We start from the raw sequence: 21,884 nt of genomic DNA on the forward strand, positions 1-21,884 counted from the left end.
ATTTCCTTTCCCTTTTATACACACATTTATAAAGGACTTATAAATAAAGGATATTTTTCCTAACGTTATTAAATGTAGCCTGTCTTTTATACCAAATTCTTACATTAGGGGTTTGTAATATAATAGGGCTTTTGTCAATCATATTAAATCAGTGTCAGCAAAATCTGTTTTTCAAAAGGAACAGAAAGCAGCTGACGTGAGATATTTCATCTAAATGTAGCATTAATGTCTTCATATATACAAGTATGAGATGTTAGAAATATTCTTATTATGGTTTGTTTTTCACTTCATTTTTGGAGCACACTAGCTTATATTCATTCATTCATTCATTTTCTTTTCGGCTTAGTCCCTTTATTAATCCGGGGTTGCCACAGCAGAATGAACCGTCAACTCACACTAGCTTATAGATATACTTAAAAGTAACATACTGATACTAACATATAAAAACCTTTAATTTAATTGTATTGGCCTTTTAATGTGTACCCTACTCTTCATCATTTCAGTTTATGCTTTATATCTTCATGGGGAGAGAGAATAAAAATTTTTTTAAGGGTACCTTTTATGCAAAACATACTTTTATGAGGAGTTTAACACAGTTGTTTGGCAAAAGTCTGTTAATATAACCAGCTCTAAATGGTAAACATTTATTAATTATTTTTTTCATAATCACGCTTCATAAAAACAGCCTGCTGAAACACTTTGATTGACATTCTCTCTTTGTATGTGTCATCAAAGGGGGAAAGCCCCGCCCATTAGTGACGATCTCTCCCTCATTAGCATAGTCTTGTTTTTGAATCTGCCACTATGCTGACATACAGGCATTTGTAGCTCTACCCTCTTTTTAAAAGAGCACAGTCTCATTAGAATTTAAAGCAACAAGTGACCAAAATGGTACAATTCATTTTTCAATATAACATTCAACTGCAAGAACAGTTCAGTTCAGCAGTTTCAGCATTAAATGTGCAGATATTAAAGAGACATGTTACTTAATCTTAAAAAATATGCCACAGTCAGTTATTCAGAATTAAAAATGTGCATTATGTGTAAGAATGTCTGTGTTTGTTTTGGTCTGTGTAACTTTGCCCAATTATAATTCGGTATCCCGGGATGCTTTGACAGGATACACAGCACACGTTCTGTCATTGATGAAGGCCGTCTCTGTATGTGGGAATGGCCACAAACTCCAGAGAACAATAGCTGGAGGCAATCCTGCAGCTTTAAAATGTTTCTTAACCACCAATTTAGGATATTATGATATCTGAAGGAAATGTAAACCAATCAATATAAATCAAAATCATATATAGCAAAAATAAATACAGTCACTAGTAATATGAATCAGTGGACTATCAACTTTTTACCAGTAGGTGGCGCTGTTACGAAATTGAGCCAAGTTTAATTTTTATGTTGTTAGTTTTTTAGGTAAACATCGTCTGTATATGATTAGTATAATTTGATTTATTCAGACCAAAATTCTAGAAGGAATTTTCAAATATAATGTTGTAATCGATGTTGTCAGAATGATTTAAGGAATCTATGTCACATGATCACAAGTGATTAGTATAGAAAAAATTAAATACAGTATTAGCTAATAGCTTTATTTGTATGATTGCATTAGCGTTTTTGAGCACAAGGTGTTGTTATGAATTGTTTTGTGCACTTTTTGTACCTGTTGATGAAGAATCAAACCATACCAATACTCCAATGGGTTTAGTATATAAACTATAGCGTAGTATATAGTATATAACTATAGCAATATAGCATTTTATGAGAAAATTGAAAATAGATCGTAACCCATAATGGCTAAATATAATGTGATCACTTTCATAATTAATTGATTTATTAATTGATTGATTGACTTAATTTGGCCTGACTGCCTAAAACAGGGGTGTCCAAACTCGGTCCTGGACCGTTGTCCTGCAGAGTTTAGCTCCAACTGGCTTCAGCACACCCGCCAGGAAGTTTCTAATATATCCAAGAGCTTGATGAGCTGGTTCAGGTGTGTTTGATTAGGGTTGGAGCTAAACTCCCCAGGACACTGGCCCTCCAGGACTGAGTTTGGACACCCCTGGTCTAGAGCATAGGTCTCAAACTTGATTCGCAGTTCTGCACAGTTTTGCTCCAACCCTAATCAAACACAGCTGATCCAACTAATCAAGGTGTTCAAGACTACTAGAGACTATTAAGCAGGTGTGAGTTGGAGGTGGTTGGAGCTAAACTATACAGAGCTGCGGCTCTCCAGGAATTGAGTTTAAGACCATTGGTCTAGAGGTTATCATAACACACACTAAGTTTGCTCTAAGTATGCTTAAGTATTGCAGAGATACTCACGTCCATTTTGAAGGGCTCTTCTTAGAGTAGTTTGATGAACTTGAATTCCACAGTTTTATAATGGAGTCTGATAATGTATTTATGTTCAATTCATGATTGAAAATCTTCTTGAATCAAGGAATCAAAGGGGAAACAGGTTTAAAAGTTATTTTACACAAAAGTGAATGTAAATTATAACAGTTGGTGGCGCTAGAGAGAATGAGTTTAAGACTCCAGATTTGCTGTGGTTAATGTTCAGACTTCTATCAATGTGCCAAATTTCAATCCAGATAGCAAAATTCATGTGGCACAATTCCATCCCAAACACTTACATCTGGTCCCCATACCGCATGGGATGATGGCACTTGGGAGGTACGATCCTGTTTGCCAAATCTGGGCCACAATTAAGCCATAGCAATACCACATATCAGCCAGAATTCAACCAAGCGAACCAGACCTGATCCTATTCTGGGCCACAGTTTGCTTTTACTTTGACCCAGATCTGGCCCACACCAGACACTTACATACGGCCCATATAGCCAAAATTGGCCCAAAGATTGTATGTTGTAAGGTATCTGGGCCACATCTCACATGTTTTCTCTGGGCCACTTTAGGCTCACGGCCACATTAGCCAGGGGCTACTGCGCCAAATATTTGCCAAAAGTGGCCCACATATGTTTTCAAGACAACTGGGCCACATTCGCCATATTTTCTCTGGGCCACTTTAGGCTCACAGGCACATTAGCCACAGCTTGCTGTGCCAAATATTTGCCAAAAGTGGCCCACATATGTTTTATAATAACTGGGCCACATTTGCACCTACACACTTTAGATTTAGACCCATATTACCCTTAAATGACTATGCCAACTTTTTGCCGACTGTGGCCCACATTTTTCCCGTCATTTGGGCCAAATTTACAATTTTCCACATAGGCCACATTAGGTTCACATTCATATTACCAAGTGATTATTAATCTTTGCCTTAAATGGCGCATGTATTAATTAGAATCTGTGGCCCCCTTTTGTCATTGTAAAGGTGGGCCATGTCAGGCTCACATTCATTTTGTCTGCGGTGGGAAGAAACCCGGAAGTATAGAACCAGCACTGTAAACATTGCTGTAACATGCTGTGGACTACAAACCTCCAGCTGTTGCCGAGATTTCAAAATGCAGAAATGGTGTAAACATCACTTTAATATCAGTCAGTAAGTTCAATTTAAACGATTAAAAGCAATTTAGCATCAAACAACATCACAATCTCTTTAAAAGTAATATGCTTAAGTGTCCTCCTAGGCTTCAGTTCATGGCAGCAGGTAAACACCGTGGGGACGCTTCCCTGCTTCAGTCTATGTGACCCGGTGAGCGATAAAACACTGCAGTCCTCTGTAGCACACCCTCGTGTTGTCTGTAATAGTGTTGTCCCGGTACTGAAGTTTTAAAACCGTCTATTTCCCGCTAAGTTAACATTAAAGCGCCGCTGAGCGCGGATGACTCGACTAATCTTCACGGCTGCTTCGCGCTCCAGTCTCCGTGTATCTGTGTTTGCACTCAGTTTACCGCCCTTCACCCAGTACAAACACAGATACACGGAGACTGGAGCGCGAGCACGAAGCAGCCATGAAGATCAGTCGAGTCATCAAGCAGATCGCTCGGCTCGTCTGTGTTTGTGCTCGGTAAACAGCGGAGGGTGAACTGATGACCTTCTCGGCCAATCACAAGCATTTCTGTTGAGCACGTGAACACAATGGCAAATCAGCGCTGTTTTAAGAAAGCCATCAACAGTGCCTTAAATGTTAGCGGAAAATTGACAGCTTTTCTTTTAATTCAGTATAGTGACAAGTCTAATATAGTGAAAGACTCAGTACATTAATTTGAGTTTGATAAATGGCATGTAAAACGTGTGTTTGGGAAAGAAAATGTTAGCTAACTAGTGCTATTTCCTTTAACTTAGCTGAAAATGAGCTCTGATATCCCTTCTTATTTTCACCATTCATTCAGAACGGACCTTCGGGTCACTTGGCGGTGAAATGATAAATTTGTGTCACTTTCTCTTCGCTGATAAGATATACAGCCAAGTACACAATATTCCAATGTAACTCCCAACGATACTTCTGGGTTTCCTCCCACCGCAGCCTCGATTTCGCTTTTAAAAATGGCGGCCGTGTGAAATCAGTCTATAGTGGAAGAAGAAACAACAATAGGTGTGTGTGCAGGCGTCTGTGCTTGGCCCTAACACATTTTATGTCTTTATCAGATCCCAAATTTTTAGCTACGTGTATAAATATATATTTTAAATGCAGTGACCTGGACACATTTTCATGAAATTCACAAATATTTGATTTGATTATTTAATTTTATTGTAATGGAACAGCATGCTAATTTATTGAACAGTTTACTGCTTGTAGCCATAAAAAGTAGTAGTTGTGGCGCACTGGCGATGCGATGAATAAATGAGAAAAATACAAAAGGTTCATGCATATTTTATTCAAGAGTAAAAAAAGAGATTTGTCCCATAGGGCATGCTCACACTGTCCGTACTGTAGGTCAGGAAATCATGATGCTCAGAATGAAGCTCCAGAGAAAAATACAAGATATAGAATCACAAATAACTCATGAACGTTTTTCCATTATTCATAAAGTAAAGCACAATGAGCAACCGAAACGAGAATGAGGCAAAGTGTGGAATAAACCAGCAGAACTCTTAAGAATAATCATAAGAATAATCATAATCATAAATAACCAGAATATTGTTTAGAATAATGATCGGAATATATACTTCTCCTTAAAAATGTGAGACACGTTAAGGTGTGTCCGTATTCGTATTTTTACATTTGAAATAACCATGCAGTCATGCTTTTGGCAGCCCGGATGTCTTTTTCACAGAATTATATGTTCCTTCACACTACTGGATAACTTCTGTACATCGATAAACAAACACCTCATTGGAGCTTAATTAACTGTACAGCGATGTAAACGAACGAAATAAAATAAAACGAACGAACAAACAATAAAATAAATAGCTCGAATACAAGATAAAAAGAACGTGAAAATAAGCGATAACAAAAACGTTCCTTAAAAATATACGCCATTTATATACAAAATAAACTCCCATGAATTATGCGCATCATCCGTTCTTACTAGTGCACCTGTAAAGAACCTGTTTGAAACCACCCACCACGGCCCGACGCAACCCCTCAGATCAAATCACCTCACTGTTTCTCTCTCACACACACACGCGCACACATACAGCTCACTGAACGCTTCCCTTGGATCACCAGTGGGGGAGCAATAGAGTTACGAATTGACAACGTTAGATTCGCACAACAAACAAACAGCATGAGGGGCTTCGCGCTGACTCCAAATCTCTCCTGGGTTAGGTTATTTCGTGTAGTTATTAGTTATTAGATATAGTGATTACTAGTAGCAAAACATAGAAGTGTAAAAGTAACGATTATAAGCTCCTCGCGCACGCACGAATGCAAACATACGCTTCTCTTACGCATTTTTTTAAATAAATAGAGCGTCAGCTTTGTGTTTCACGTTCCACAGCAGGCCAAAAAACAAACGAACAAAAAAAAAAAAAATCAAAGGAAAAAGAGTAAGCGTTTGTGAAAACCTACTTATCGTCATATAATTATATATCACATACGCGCACACACACAGACACGCACGCGGAAGTGCAAACACGCATAAATAAACATCTCTTCGGACAAAGGAACAGGAAATGCCCTCTTCTCCGTGTACATAGCCCCATATCCGTAAAACTACACGTCCCATCATGCAACAGTCGAGCATGATCTCCTTCACGCGGGCCCTTCTTGGGTGTTGTTGAGGCCGCTGAACGTCAAGCAGGGAGTTCGGTCTAAAATATATCACATAATCCATCTGCTACATAGACGGTAGCAGTGAAAATGAGGGGATAGTGGGGAGAAATGCATGATGGGAGAAAGAGCAATGGGGCGAGCGAGGGAGACGGGGAGGAAATCGATCACTGGATATTGCTGTTGTCATCTGTGCCATTTGATTCGGCCATGTTCATCTTGCCCATCGACAGGCCCACGCTGTTGACTACGTCCCGGCGAGGAGGCATGCGCTCGTTTATGCGGTCTAGACCCTTCGCTTCCTCAAAACTGGTGATCTTGTGCTGTGGAGAGAAGCCACGGATGGCTATGAGAGAGAGAGAGAGAGAGAGAGGAAGAGGGAGGGGATAGTTATTCATAGACAAAATTGGAAACATATACGTACCATAAATTGACACATACTGTTAGACAGATGAGTGTGTTGTTCCATAGATTGTCTCTATAGAGTCACAAAGGTATTGATTTGGGGATATACTGTATATAGAGATGTCATAGTCATATTTCACTTCAAAATTATTACAAGTTTGTGAAATTAAAAATCCAATATTTATTTAAATTATCATTCGTTAAAAAAAAATTGTACATTAGAATATGTCCTATAGGCTTTTTCTTGAGAAAAATATAAATGAATGTATATATATATATATATCTATCTCAAAAATTCAAAGGGATTTTAAAAGTATTTTTTAAAGGGATAGTTCACCTAAAAGTGAAAATTTAGAATGTTAGACACCGGTACCAAGCGCTTATTTCATGTGGCTGCCATTTTATAAACGAAAGTAAGGCTGCGGTGGGAAGACACTCGGAAGTAGAGGATCAGCACTGTAACATCAACATGCTGTGGACTACAAACTTCCAGCTGTTACCACGATTTCAAAGTGCAGATATGGTGTATAGATCACTTTAATATAATTCAGTTACGTTTAATTTAAACAATTAAAAGCATTTTAGGCATCAAACAAAATCATAATCTCTGTAAGAGTAATACTCTGTAAGTGTCCTCTTAGGCTTCAGTTCATGGCACCAGGTAAACACCGTGGGGACGCTTCCCTGCTTCAGCGATGCAGTCCTTTGGAGCACACCCATGTTGTCTGTAACAGTGTTGTCACGCTACTGAAATTTTAAAAACATCCATTTCCCGCAAACATTTGTACGCACTCTTAAACACCGCTGATTTGCCATAGTAATCACCAGTGCTGTGATTGGCCATGAAGGTCATCAGTTCATCACTCTTCACTGAGTGCAAACACAGATACAAGGACACTGGAGCGTTTTAAAGCCTTGAAGATCAGTGGATTCATCGGCGGATCACTTGTTGTGTTTGCACTTGGTAAATAGTGGTGAAGTGCAGTGAACTGATGACCTTCACGGCCAATCACAGTCATTTCTGTTGAGCACTGTTGAACACTTTGGCAAATCAGAGGTATTTAAGAACGCACTCAAAAGAGTTTAAATGTTAGTGGGAAATTCACGTTATTTTTACATTTCAGAACCGAAACTCAGTATTGTGACAAGTCTAATTTAGTGAAACAATCAGTTTATTAACTTGAGTTTAATAAATGGCATCTAAAACATGTGTTTGGGAAAAAAAACATTAGCTAACTAGTGCCATTTCCCTTAACCTAGCTGAAATTGAGGTCCGATATCCCTTTTTATTTTCCCTATCCACTTAGAACCCACATTCAGAAAGTAGTGAAATTATAAATTTGTGTTGCTTTCTCTTCACTGATAAGATATGCAGCCAAGCACACAACAATGAGCCATCGTGGACGTCTTTCCTGTATGACTCCAGGTGATACTTCCAGGTTTCATCCCACCGCAGCTTCAATTTTGCTTTTAAAATGGCGGCCACATCAAATCAGTCTATTGACATCCATAGTAGAAAACACTTTGGAAGTCAATGGTTACAGGTTTCCAACATTTTTCAAAATATCTTCTTTTGTGTTCAACAGAAGAAAGAAACTCAAACAGATTAGTGGCAAATGAAGGTTGAGTAAATGATGACAGAATATTCAGTTTTAGGTGTACTAGCCCTTTAATTGTCATTTTAAACGCTATATACTTTCCCATTAGGGTTTTAGTCAATGTCAGCAAGTTTTAACGATCCTAAAATATAATAAAAACATGTATGGTGGCTTATTATACATATAAAGACTTAACATAATTACTTATTACATACACTATGTGCAACATATTGGATTTTTGGAGTGAAATGTGACTTGTACTATCTTTCATTTTCACCGATATACAGACATCTCTTCAAACACGCCATTGATCCACTCCACTATCTAATAGTCACTATAGGCACAAATTCACTGCACATTTCACTATCAGACAAACACACACGCACACACACGGTTTACAGTGTACAAGGAAACAGCTGTGGCGATGATAATGGACATCACATCTTATCACGTTCACTCCAGATCAGCTGGAAAAACCTCACAAGGACCAGCAGCACAGTCAATGTTTCCATTAGAAAACAAACCCCTTACCAACAGTTCTTTGCAACGCAAGGTTTAAAGTTTTCAATGTACTTTGATTCATTCTGATGGAAACATAGTGGCTTATATCACAATCAGAGATGATGTGAGACCCTCTCTTGGGTTTGCTTTCAGACTTTACACAGGAGGTTTTGGGTTTCCAGCACATGATGAGAAAAGAGTTTTGGAAGTGTTTTGTTTTGCCACTGAAATTCCCCACAGGCATTCCAAAATATGATTGAAATTATAATTATTGGTTTGAAACTATACATCACCTTATATATCAATAAAAGTAATATATAAGATACAGAAATATAGAAACACACTTTATTTACAATATCCATTACACTTGTGACATATGGTCGCTCTAGTAATTACACTTTATTAGTAGTAATTAACCCTAAGCTAAACCTAACCCTAACTACGACATGTAGTTAAATGTAGTTACACTGTAATGGAGAAGTTGTAAAGTGAATTATATCCAAACAAACTCTTAACATAAAATAAGTTGAATTTTAAATTTAAGTTGATGGGCTAAAGTTACTAACACTGTAAAATAGAGAAATTAATGCTAAAAACAACTCTGACATAGAATAAAATTGTTGAACTACGTGTGGAAGTGCTAAAATTAAAGTGAAAGAGAAATATGACAAAACCGAATACAATTTCTGTAAGAGGTAAAGCATCTAAAAATATCATCCAAAATATTGTTTAAATAATTAAAACTACTGTACTATGGGAAATCATAGATAGTCACAGGGCTTCTGTCTGCCTTGTGACTCTAGCTTCGTTACTAAATGGCTAACATGGATGTTATTGAGAGAATAGCTGTGTTTATGTGCTTTATGAAGGCTGAAAAACAGCGTTGATTTGTTTGGAGCAGAGTCCACTAGATCCTTTAAGAGGTGCACTCAGCTCTATGAGTTCATAAACTCCTCCAGAAACTATACCTGGATGATAGCCGAGCCTAGTTTGATAAACTGTTTTCGGTGTTCACAGGAGGATTTTCCCCTCTGGACACCAACAACAGGCGCTACGTCATAATCACGCCCCTACAAGAGAATCTCCTCACTGGTTAACGTGGTGCGAATGCCCGCTGAAGTTCAGATTTTTGAACGTCAATCATGCAAAGTGCTCAACTCACACCGCATCATTCGCACAGTCTCATTTGCGTTGCAAAATGTTTATACAAACGCATCAAATTGTGCGTCTGTAACCGAAATGCGACCTTTGGTGGACAGTAGCAGACTCCGAAATGAGACACAGATTCAGAGTTCCATATGAGGTGGTTATTAATTAGCAAATAATATAAATATTACGAATGTAACATTAGGTGAGCAGGTTACATTGTAACCCTGTGTCAAAACACACTACGTGAGGAGATTTGCAGTGATAAGCATGTTCGCATCAGACGAAACATGACAGCAATTTAAATACAGCCATTCAGAAGCACAGAATAGTGCACTTACTGCACTCCAACAAAATGGTACAGTTTATAATCTAATTAATACATAATAAACCTCTTTAACATTATTAAATATAGATGCTGAATCACTGATATGTGATTAATCACAGTTCTAAACTCAATTTCAAACGGTTTATTTTATTTTCAAGATCTGAGGCGAACTATCTGCTGCTGCTTTCAATAGTATGACAATAAATGTCATGTAAAATAGCATTACTAGAATTTAACACTGAATAAAGCACATGAGGTGTACCTGAGGTGATCATTGTCAGTTTATCCTGCTGTTCAGCTGCAAGAAATAGAAGTCGTTTCTAAAATATAATTTCATGGGTTGATTAGAACGAAAACTCCTTTTAATATGGAGAATATTCCTTCTATCGCGTGCTGTTGTTTTTATTTCGAACACTGTTTAAATCAGCCTTTAGGCTCAATAGTTAGGCACACTGCTGTTGGTGTCGTCAATCTGGCAACCTGGCTAGCAAGTGTTTTGAACCTGGCGTGCAATATCTAGCTCAACCACTGGGTGTCAAACTTACATACTGCACCTTTAAAAGACAAATTACATTCTATGCAAACATAATTTATTACATTTATTTTTTATGAAAAGACTTACACATATATTAATTCAGGTTACATTTGATATATTCTTTGTTGTCATCTTAGATCAACGCCAGATTAGATTCATTATTTAATCCAGCTCCTGTTTTGCTACATATGATTTCAAGCAGTAAAACATGTTTTTGTCTTAAATTGTGTAAAAATATCTTCCAAAGACGCACATTTCCTTGTTTCTAAATCTAGTAGCTCATAAGCTTAACATCTGATTAATTAAAACCCTTGATTAAAAAGAAATTCTTCTATATGCATTTTTAAATGACGTTTCAACTTCCAAAACCTTCATTGCCCTTCAATTCAGTTTACCAGATATATCCGTAAAGCAGGTTTGGATGGAGTCTAAAAAGCAAACCGTGTCACAGAGAGGTCACATGATCCCTGCAGATCACATGGTCATCAAAGACCACACCCAGAGCGAGTGATCAGCGTTTGGGGACGGGGTGCTGTAAGAATGCTGGGTCACCAGTGAAGAGGCCCAGATTCTTCCGTCTGCTGAGTCATTCTGTAACCTTGAGCAGGTACATAAGAATGTGTGCCGTTGAGAACAGCAGAGCGGAATCCAGCATTTGCAGAAGCAGGAGGACACAGGTGTGTGTATGTGTGCATTCCAATTATGTGCGCATTTGAAAGTCAGTGTATTTGTATAAAACACTGTTCCGAATGGATTATCAATTATTAACAGAGGACTGCATTTATATGCTGATTTAGATTGCATCAGGAACTAATTAACGTCTAATATGGTTTTAGCTTCATGCTGAAATCAACTGTATTGGCTGGTTAAAGCAGCTCTAGCAGGTTTACCAAACTCACATTTGCCCAAAACTAGGCATGGCCACATTGATTCTGTAGTGTCCATGTATGTCAATACTTACTAACAATAATTACACAGCCCTTAATATTTAAAAATATACATAAATTGGCTGTATATTAGCATTTAATCACAGCAGTGCTGATATACAGTGATATTGCAATGCTACAAGTGTGCTATTGCATTTATACAACAGTTTGACAACATAAGTCATTCATTCAATCAGCTTAGTCTCTTATTTATCAGGGGTCACTACAGCGAAATAAACCGCCAGCTTATCCAGCATGTTTTATGCAGTGGATGCCCTTCCAGTTGCAACCCAGTTCTGGGAAACACCCATACACTCTCACATACACACACGCACTCATACACTATGTGCAATTTTGTTTACCCAATTCACCAAGTCTTTGGACTGTGGTGGAAACCAAAGCACTTGGAGGAAACCCACACAAACACAGGGGGAACATGCAAACTCCACACAGAAATGCCAACTGGCCCAGCCAGGACTTGAACCAGCGACCTTCTTACTGTGAGGCTACAATCAAAATGACAAAAACTGTCTCAAAAACATTTTTGTCTCAAAAACTACTTTCTTCCGCAAAGCATCCACATCTGCAGCTTGACGTCTAAATAGCAAAATCTATTGCTAATTCAAAAATGCCACTTTAGATCTTGTATTTGAGTAATTCGATTGCATTATGAAAATTATTGTACTGTCTTAGTAATGATAAAACAGGATCTTGCTGACAGATGAATATTATAACGTCAAACAAAATAAAACAACATCCTTCTACTGCGGTCTTTTACATTTTATTTACACACTTATGGTGTCAAACTGTTGAATAAACATGCCTGACATATTTATGTGGTCAAATATAACTATATAAGTGATACGGATGAAGTAATAACTACTTTCTAATTTATTTTGTCTTTACCATGATGACATACATAATATTAACTAGTTATTTTGCAAGATAATGTATTATGTAGAATATTATAATAACTAGGCAAGTTAGGATAATTAGGCAAGTTATTGGAAAGCAGTGTTTTGTTTTGTAGACAAAAAAAATAATAATTCTAAACAGGGCTAATAACATTGTCCTTCAATCAGTTTTTTTTTAAATGAAAAATTAGATTCTAGCCAAACTAAAATAAATACAACTTTCCCCAGAAAAAAAAAATATATATATATATTATAGAAACTACTGTGAAAATTTCCTTAATTTGTTAAGCATCATTCGGCAAATATTAAAAAGGAATAAAAATCACAGGAGGGCTAATAACTATATAAATATATACCACAAGAAAACATATTCTGTAGCCCTAGCATTGTACACTACTAAAATATTGTTTTTGAATAAAGCCTCATACCAACCCAGGCTCATTCTGATTATGTACCCCAATATACATTTCTGGAGAGCCCTAAATACGTCCCAGAAGCTTGTTTGCTTTCGTGAATCCACCAAATGCCGCTGTGTACACATTTTCAGATCTCAAATTTCTGTTGGGAATGCCATTCGTACCTGCTGCTCTCATGTAAATCCACTAGAGGTCACTGTTGACTGACTGAATGATTGACCAACCAACTGACAGATAACCCCAACCTCCCCCTTCCCTAAACACAAGAGTTTTAAAAAGCACCGATTGACCAGCGCCCACCTACTTCCCTAAACCCAACCGCAGTGTTTTAAAAATCAATCCAAAATCCCTCACCTGACTTTTACCATGTTTTCAAATTTTACCACATTCTTACCCTGTTATTTTACTGTTTATTTTATTAAACTTTAGCTTTTGTTTTTGTCTTACCTGCTTTCTGGAACCATTCTTCAACAGAATTAAACCCCTTTGTTACGGTCAACTTCGCTCTGCGTCTCTAGTTTGTGGACTTACATGTCGAGCTACCAGACAAAGTGGTAACAGCGGAAAAGTCGTACATAAGTAAGTGGTCAGCTGGTAAGCCCGAAAAGTAACGGCATCATACTGCCCTGTAGCGTTCATTTTAATGACGACATGCAGCATACTTAGCTTTGGCTACATAATTTGCGATCTCCAGAAATGTATAGGCTACGTTCTGAGCCTATGTTGTCTCATACTCACTAAGACTTCTTAATACTTTAATATTTAAGTAAAACCATTCTACATTTTTCAGGATTATTTAAGTTAAATAAACAGCATCTATTTATTTGAAACATTATTTCTGTAACCATAAAAAGCTCTACACTGTTGCTTTTATGAACTAATTCTTTCCTTTAAAAAAGTATTTATTTCTTTCAATAAATAATATAAAATGTCCTCATTCAGATATGTGGATAAATGTGTGTGTGAAGTATGTGTATTTGTGTGTGAAACACACAATCCCTGACCAGTCATAGCACCCCCACACGCTCAGTTAGCTAGGCTGCGCTGTCTAGCTAGCTAGCGTGTTTCAGGGTCCCTATGAAACCTCTGAGCAGCACAGAGAGAGATTGAGGCCGGCCAGTTTACCTTCTCCATCCTTAACCTCCTCGACGGCTTCAATGGCCTCGATGGTAGCTGAGGAGGCACAGAAAGACAGACGGAGAGAAGGAGAGAGGGAGAGAGGGAGGATGGATGGGGAGTTTATTGTGACAGTCATGCACGCAGCACAATCCCCCAGCATTAGCTGCCAAGTAGCTGCCGTGAACAATTAGCAGTTAGCGTTAGCCGGTTAGTGTTCCGGTAAGTGTCCGTGTCTGCACATTTCAGATGGTTACATTAGCGTAGAGAATGAACACAAGTGTTTCAATAAAAGAAAGGGGTTATCAGACATTTCCATGGCTCTGTAAGGCTTTGTTTTAGTGGCTTTGAAGAGAAAAGAGGCTGTGATGAGAGAGAGAACGAGTGCTGTTTGCGTTTGTAACTCACCGCTCTGCAAGGTCTGTTTTCCTCCAGACAGAACGCCACTTGGTAGCATCCCGGTCGGGGTCAGACCTTTTAGGGTCAACACATTCTCACTCTCCTCTCTGACAAAACACAATTAAATGTTAGTTTTAGTTAGCTGTAAACTGTCATTACTACACACATGTATTTGTGAAAAATATTGAAATGAAACATTATCTCTATGTATTTCATTATGTCAAATCAAGTATTTAAGATCTGAATTATACACAAAACAAGTGACTATTAACTGCAAATCCAACCACTAACTTTGAAATGGTCTGTTATTTTCTCTCTCTATATATGATAAAAAATGTAGACCAAACTAAATCTTAAATCCCACATTTTAATTTACAAATACTAGGCCTATAGTGTTTTTGAACTATACTATAGTAAAGTACTTGAATTAATCTGTAGTGGTAATTCTGTAGTTGCTATGGTAACACAACAATTATAGTAATTAATAAACAAATATAATATAAACAAATTATACTGTGATTTAGGGTTTATTACACTACAATACACCACAGTTTACTGTAGTAACTAAACTAAAGTATATTACTGTATTTATTACAGTTTATCAGTTCACTATAGCAAAACTACAGTAACCTGTAGCATTCATTAACGAAGATACTAAGTACTATCAATATTATATATATGTACTGTAAATACTATACAGTAACCTACAGTATTTTATACTTTACTATAGTATAATTCAAAAACATGTTTTAATGACAATCTTTTAACTTTGCTTTTAAAAATTTGCATGTTTTAGCATATTGTTTTTAGCATGTTTTACCACAGTTTATATTTTAACATGTTGCTAGCACAAAGAGCATGTTTTAACAATATTATAGCATGTTTCTTATAAATGGAAGAACATTTCTAGCATTCTTCCAAATCCAGTGCTTTATGGCATCCACTTAGTAAGCATGTTTTACATGTTTCTGCAAATTGTAAGCATATATTATCATGTTGCTACCATGATGTAAGCATTAATTAGCAATTGCTGTTTAGTATGTTACTAGCATGTTTAGCACATTGTCATGTCTTTTACAGGTTTAACTGCTCATAACATGTATTACCATGATGTGATTTTAAACCCATTTTAGCTTTTGTTTTACTAGTAGCATTAATTAGCATGTTACTTCCCTGTTTACATTTGCCAGCAATAAACTGGATGTTGCTTGCATGAATTAGGAAGCAGCTAGCTTTTCTGTAGCCTATACATTTTTAAATGTTAACATGTTTTATCTCATCCCACATGAAAAAAATAATATAGTTAAAATATATACAGTGTTTACTATACTATAGTATAATGGTAAAATGTATTATAACATAGCGTATAGTTATAAAAAAATTACAATATTGGGTAATTTGTTTATATTACTATAGTTCTTGTGGTACCATAATTAGCACAACAGATTAATTCAAGTATTTTACAATAGTACGGTTCAAAAAAACTATAGTATAGTATTTTTTTGATGTAGGATTTTAGCGTGTTTTAGCAAGTTGTTAGCATGTTCAAGCTATACCACATGATTTATGTTGTCAACACTTCCTGCTTGGCTTTGCTAGTGATAACTTGAACTGGGTGGATGTAGATTAAGTAATCTTGTTTCTTTAATACTTTATCAGGCTTTATTTCATACCGCACATTTGTAAACCAGTAGCCTATTTAGCATTCATACTTGAATGGTTTTTATGAGGTTGATGACATAAACTGGACAAGCACAGCACATGATCTGCTTTAATAAGTGCTTTTCTATCTATGCCCTACTAAAAAAAAACAGCCTAAACCAGCCTAGGCTGGTTGGCTGGTTTTAGCTGGTCAACCAGGCTGGTTTTAGAGGAGATTCGGCCACTTCCAGGCTGGTTTCCAGCCATTTCCAGCCTGGTCTTAGCTGGTCAGGCTGGAAAATGACCAGCTAAAACCAGCTTGACCAGCCTAGCCAGGCTGGGAGCCCAGCCAAAATCAGCTTTATCCAGCTTAAACCAGGCTGGTCAAGCTGGTTTTAGCTGGTCATTTTCCAGCCTGACCAGCTAAGACCTGGCTGATTAGGTGGATTAAGTAGATTAAGTGGCTCCATGGTTGGTGTATTTCTTACATTCAAATAATAATAAAATAGCTTACCACAGTTATTAAATCATTTGGTACAACAATTAAACTGCAGTATAGTACTGTTATGAAAAATAACTGGTGTACACTTCTGATATTTTAGTATTATTTACAGGATATTATTAATATTATGAGTTGGTGTGTATAACTGGAACGTAGCATATATGTATTTTTGGAGTGTTTATTTCTGCTAAAATGTATTTTATTTTAGGTTGAATTAAATTATTTTTTAGCCTCGCACCGCACTAAAACATATATTGCTTTAAGATTGTTTTTGGATGCTGTAAACATCCAAACCACAAACATGTGTTCCCAACCCCTTTCCATACTCACCGCAGGACAGAGAACATTTTGGCCATTTTGCCGATGGCACGGATCTTGTTTCTGATGACCTCTTTACGGGCGGCCGCAGCATTAGCTGAGACGAACCAGAAAAACAGGCTTAAATTTCATAAACAACATCCTGATGCTGAATATTCTGCACAACAAGAAGACGGTACTCTTTTTGAGCAAATCAATATTTTAACACTCCACTTGCTAAACTGAAAGTCATTGAATTATTCACCTTGTAGTTGCCATTTGGTCACAATTAAACGATTTGACAAGTGTGTTTCTGAAAACATTCTCACCATCAAAGATCTCATCTCCGTCGTTCATAAGCTCATCGTCAGAGCAGATGCTGAGGACATTCACCAACATCTCTGTCACTGTAAAGGAGATATCCTAGCATTTTAGCAAAAACCACGAACATCTTGAACAATTACATTAAAGCTCTTTCAATGGAGAAACTGAAATATTTGATTTATTTGATTAATAAATATTTGATTTGATCTAAAATAATATAGTAATTATAGTAAATACTGAAGTGTTTTTGAACCATTCTATAGTAAAGTGTATTATACTGTATACACTTACCGGCCACTTTATTAGGTACATCGGTCCAACGGCTTGTTAACGCACATTTCTATTCAGCCAATCACATGGCAGCAACTCAATGCATTTAGGCATGTAGACATGGTCAAGATGATCTGCTGCAGTTCAAACCGAGCATCAGAATAGGGAAGAAAGGTGATTTAAGTGACTTTGAATGTAGCAAGGTTGTTGGTGCCAGATGGGCTGGTCTGAGTATTTCAGAAACTGCTGATCTATTGAGATTTTCACGCACAACCGAAAAAGAGAAAATATCCAGTGAACAGCAGTTCTGTGGGCGCAAATGCCTTGTTAATGCCAGAGGTCAGAGGAAAATAGCTAGACTGGTTCGAGCTAAAAGGCAGGCAACAGTAACGCCAAAGCCTACCTGAGTATTGTTGCTGACCATGCCCATCCCTTTATGACCACAGTGTACCTATCTTCTGACGGCTACTTCCAGCAGGATAACACACCATGTCATGAAGCGCGAATCATCTCAGACTGGGTTTATTAACATGACAATGAGTTCACTGTACGCAAATGGCCTCTACAGTCACCAGATCTCAGTCCAATAGAGCACCTTTGGGATGTGGTGGAACGGAAGATTCGCATCATGGATGTGCAGCCGACAAATCGGCAGCAACTGCGTGATGCTATCATGTCAATATGGATCAAAATCTCTGAGGAATATTTCCAGTACCTTGTTGAATGTTTGTCACGGAGGATTAAGGCAGTTCTAAAGAGAAAAGGGGGTCCAACCTGGTAAGGTGTACCTAATAAAGTGGCCGGTGAGTGTATATTGTAGTTTACACATTCACTCCAAAAAGAACGTCTGTTGTTTGTTCAAACACTCAAAAAAATAACTCATTAGATGAACTCAATTTAATTGTGGGCAGAATTTCCATCCAATACATTTGTTTAGCACAAAATAAAAAAAAACTGTTAACACAATTAAATGCAATTTAAGTTGAGTTGGTCCAACATGATTTTATCAAAAATTTTAATACATTTGTATTTTTATTTAACAAACTCAAAGGTCTGATAATATCATGTAAGTCTATTATGTGTCGTAAATTTCGAATTCTTAGTTTTATATGAACTTGTCCAACTGTAAACGAGCTAAAAGAGCCTTTAAGCATATTTCATGAGTTACAGATACAGTTGATTGAGACTGATCTCAGAACTAATTTTAGGACACTGAGCAAAGCAACAAACAGCATTTTTGCTAATTAAGCTGCCAACACCCAAAGCATGGGTGCTTCTACAAGGTGGTATTTTCAAAACTCAAAGCATTACATGAAACTCTTCTAAATCTTCAAATTAAGGAAGATAAAACTCTAACAAGTCTTTCTATTAACTTTAAACATCTAAGATTACTTTTATTGTCAATATTTCCCTCTCTTAATTCAATCCCACACAAAACATGCTGGGAAATACAAACTCCCTAACCAGGTAGTTGGACCAACACAGTTCCTTCATGTTGTCCCAACACAAAACACTTAAGTTAACTAAATGGTTTGAAAATTTAGGTAGACTTAACAAAAAACATATAAAAAATATATCAAGAATTGTGTTGTTTCAGCTCATTTTAAACAGGCAGTTTGAACAAGCAGCAGTAATCTTTTGAGTGAACTACTTATTTAAAATGAGTTCAAATAACGGATTTCTTTAGTTTTTTTGCGGAAAACTTAATTGTTTTATATTCATTACACTTAAATTTGTAATAAGTAAGTTAATAATAAATAATAAGTTAGCTTAGTTCATGTTGTCCCAACGAAAATCGATTGTGTGAAACCCAGCAGTTATTACAGTAAAAAAATGCTAGGTTCCATACAATTCCTTCATGTTGTCCCAACACAAATTAAGTTAACTTAATTGCTTTACAAATTTAAGTGAACTAAACATAAAATAATTCAGTTGTCCAAAAAAACCTTAAGAACTGTGTTGTTTTGAGTGTTGTTAATTCAAATGGAATGAATACAAATAATAAACTGCAACTCAAGCATATATAAAAGACACATTCAAAAATAATTAGCAACACTTTTCCAGTGATTATCCCACCTTTCTCTCCAACAAATGGAAGAGACCAGGTGAAGACGTCCATGAAGTTGGGCAGCCAGTACGGGTGAGGCGAGCAGTTGAACTGTCGGATGTTCATTACGTTGTTTTCATATTTAAGCACAGCCGCTGTGGAGAGGCAGTAGGGCGGTTTTATTCACACAAACACAAACATGCTTTATAAGAGCGCATGTATAAGTCTATGTATGTTATGAACACCTGTATCTTTCTTTTGTTTACACATGCTTCTCATGTGCAACATTGTTAAATAGGGTTTGTGCATTTAAAAAAAATCTTACAAGACAGGTTTACTGCAAAGCTGTCAAGAAGATATCTGGGTCATAGTTCAGAAAAAGATCAAGGATTATATTTTGCAGAGATAAAATTAAATGAACACTCCACTTTTTTGGAAAACAGGCTCATTTTACAACACCCCATAGAGTTCAACAGTTGAGCTTTACCCTTTTTTTTTACAGATTCAGCTGATTTTCGGGTCTGGTGGTGGCACTTTTTTTGCTTAGCTTAGCATAGTTAGTTGTTCTCAACCATGTTCCTAGAGGACTTCCACATCTGCACATTTTCCGTGTCTCCTTAACCAAACACACCTGATTCATATTAACATCTCATTAGCAGAGACTGAAGGACCTGTAATGAGTGTGACAGATAAAGGAGACATCCAAAACATGCAGTGCTGGTGGACCTCTAGGAACATGGTTAAGAAACACATCCATTTACAGATCTACCATCAACTTTATGCAAATGAACAGTGACTTTCTGGAGCGACAGCCAATAGGAGCACTAGTACAGCTCATGTGATCCTCTCTCAGCTCCTGCAGAGGCTGGTTGTATCCTTCATGCTGTAGACCTACACTGACCTGTGTATGCAGCAGGGGTGCATTTCCCAAACAACGACATAACTAGTGGCTGAACTATCATAATATGATGCATCGTTTGGGAAATGAAGGATGTAGTGACCAGTGTTTCCCCAAAACCGTAGTTTCTCTGTCACAGATCCAGCGTTTGAACTACGTTAGTTATAACGTAAAACACCCATAATCATGCTCTAAATGGGGTGGAGAAACAACTTCTTTAGAGAGAAAAAAAACATTATTTTTTGTATAAAATGATATTGTTTAACACACACACGCACTTAAAAAAAAATCTAATATTAGTTTTAGTAAAAACATGCACTGGTTTTTCCATATTAATTGAAATATATGTAAATGGCACGTATAGGGCCTATGTTTTCTTTACAAATATTATTGAGAATATTCAATATTCTATGCTAAAACATAAAACTACTTAGCTAACATTCTAATCTCAAATATAAACCATCTACATTGTTTATGGTCGTTTAATAATTTACAGTAGGCTATTAAATTGAGTAATAATAATAATAATAATAATAATAATAATAAGTATTATTATTATTATTATTATTATTATTATTATTATTATTATTATTATTATTATTATTATCATTATTATCATTATTATTGTTATTTTATTATCATTAAATAGGATATTGTTTATTTATTTTTTTATTTTGTTTTTTAATTTTTTGTAAAGTCTACTTTTACAGTTTGACACATTCAAACCACTGCAGAAATGTTCTAACCATCAGGCCCATGTCATATACAGTACACATACTTAAAAAATAACTTACTATAAATTAAAAGCATTAACGTATGCAATATATATTTGATTTCACAAGCTTTGGGGAAGTAACGTAAATTCTGCTTTTAAATATTAGGTCACCATAGCTTTCGTCATGAGCCATGGCTGCCTTCAAAATGGCATCAATGTTTTCAAAGTGCACTACGAAAGGATTGCAATTGTCAATGTGAAAATCGCTAAATCTAAACAGTAAAAATATTTTAAAAGCTAATTACGCCTAAGAGAGATGACTTGAATGCTCTTTTTTTAAATCATTGGGTTAAAATGTTGGATTGTTCTAAATGAATAGGGCATAGGGGGGATAACGGGCAATAGAACACAACCAGGAACTATGCTTCTAACTACAGCTCTAGAGGTATAGTTACAAGCGTACAAGTTTGTGACGCAGTATGCAAATGTTTGTTAGAATGACGGATTTGGAAAACACCAAATCAACGAACTATGTTTGTAATGACAGAACTTGTGACCTTAGTTGGCAAACAATGGTTTTTTGAATCACACCCCAGAGCGACAGGCAGCTACAAAGTTGCAGTTAGTGTGAATGAGGCATAACTGAAGAGTTGTAAAATGAACCCGTTTTCAATGATCCTTTAAGACCTTTTAGGAGAATCAGTTGATATAAAAATAATAATATTATTGCATATAATCAAAATAATTATAAATAAAATACATTGTATCAATAATTAGGA

General features: G+C 36.5%; 1 protein-coding gene across 5 annotated transcripts in view; it reads right to left on the reverse strand.

Moving 5' to 3' along the window:
- Positions 1–4,770: 4,770 nt before the first annotated feature.
- ppp3cb (protein phosphatase 3, catalytic subunit, beta isozyme) overlaps positions 4,771–21,884 on the reverse strand; it is a 104,202-nt gene continuing 87,088 nt past the window's right edge. For 3 of the 5 annotated variants that reach the window (XM_056471969.1, XM_056471972.1, XM_056471970.1), the window contains 6 exons: positions 19,522–19,647; positions 17,181–17,258; positions 16,885–16,969; positions 14,421–14,518; positions 14,022–14,069; positions 4,771–6,473 (listed from right to left, as the gene is read on the reverse strand). In XM_056471969.1, the coding sequence (XP_056327944.1) occupies positions 6,295–6,473; positions 14,022–14,069; positions 14,421–14,518; positions 16,885–16,969; positions 17,181–17,258; positions 19,522–19,647 (614 nt within the window). In that variant the 3' untranslated portion in view covers positions 4,771–6,294. The remainder of the gene's footprint in view (positions 6,474–14,021; positions 14,070–14,420; positions 14,519–16,884; positions 16,970–17,180; positions 17,259–19,521; positions 19,648–21,884) is intronic. The other 2 variants (XM_056471971.1, XM_056471973.1) reach the window with 1 other exon arrangement.

The sequence above is a fragment of the Danio aesculapii genome, chromosome 14, assembly GCF_903798145.1.
Source record: "Danio aesculapii chromosome 14, fDanAes4.1, whole genome shotgun sequence".
Lineage (NCBI taxonomy): Eukaryota > Metazoa > Chordata > Actinopteri > Cypriniformes > Danionidae > Danio > Danio aesculapii.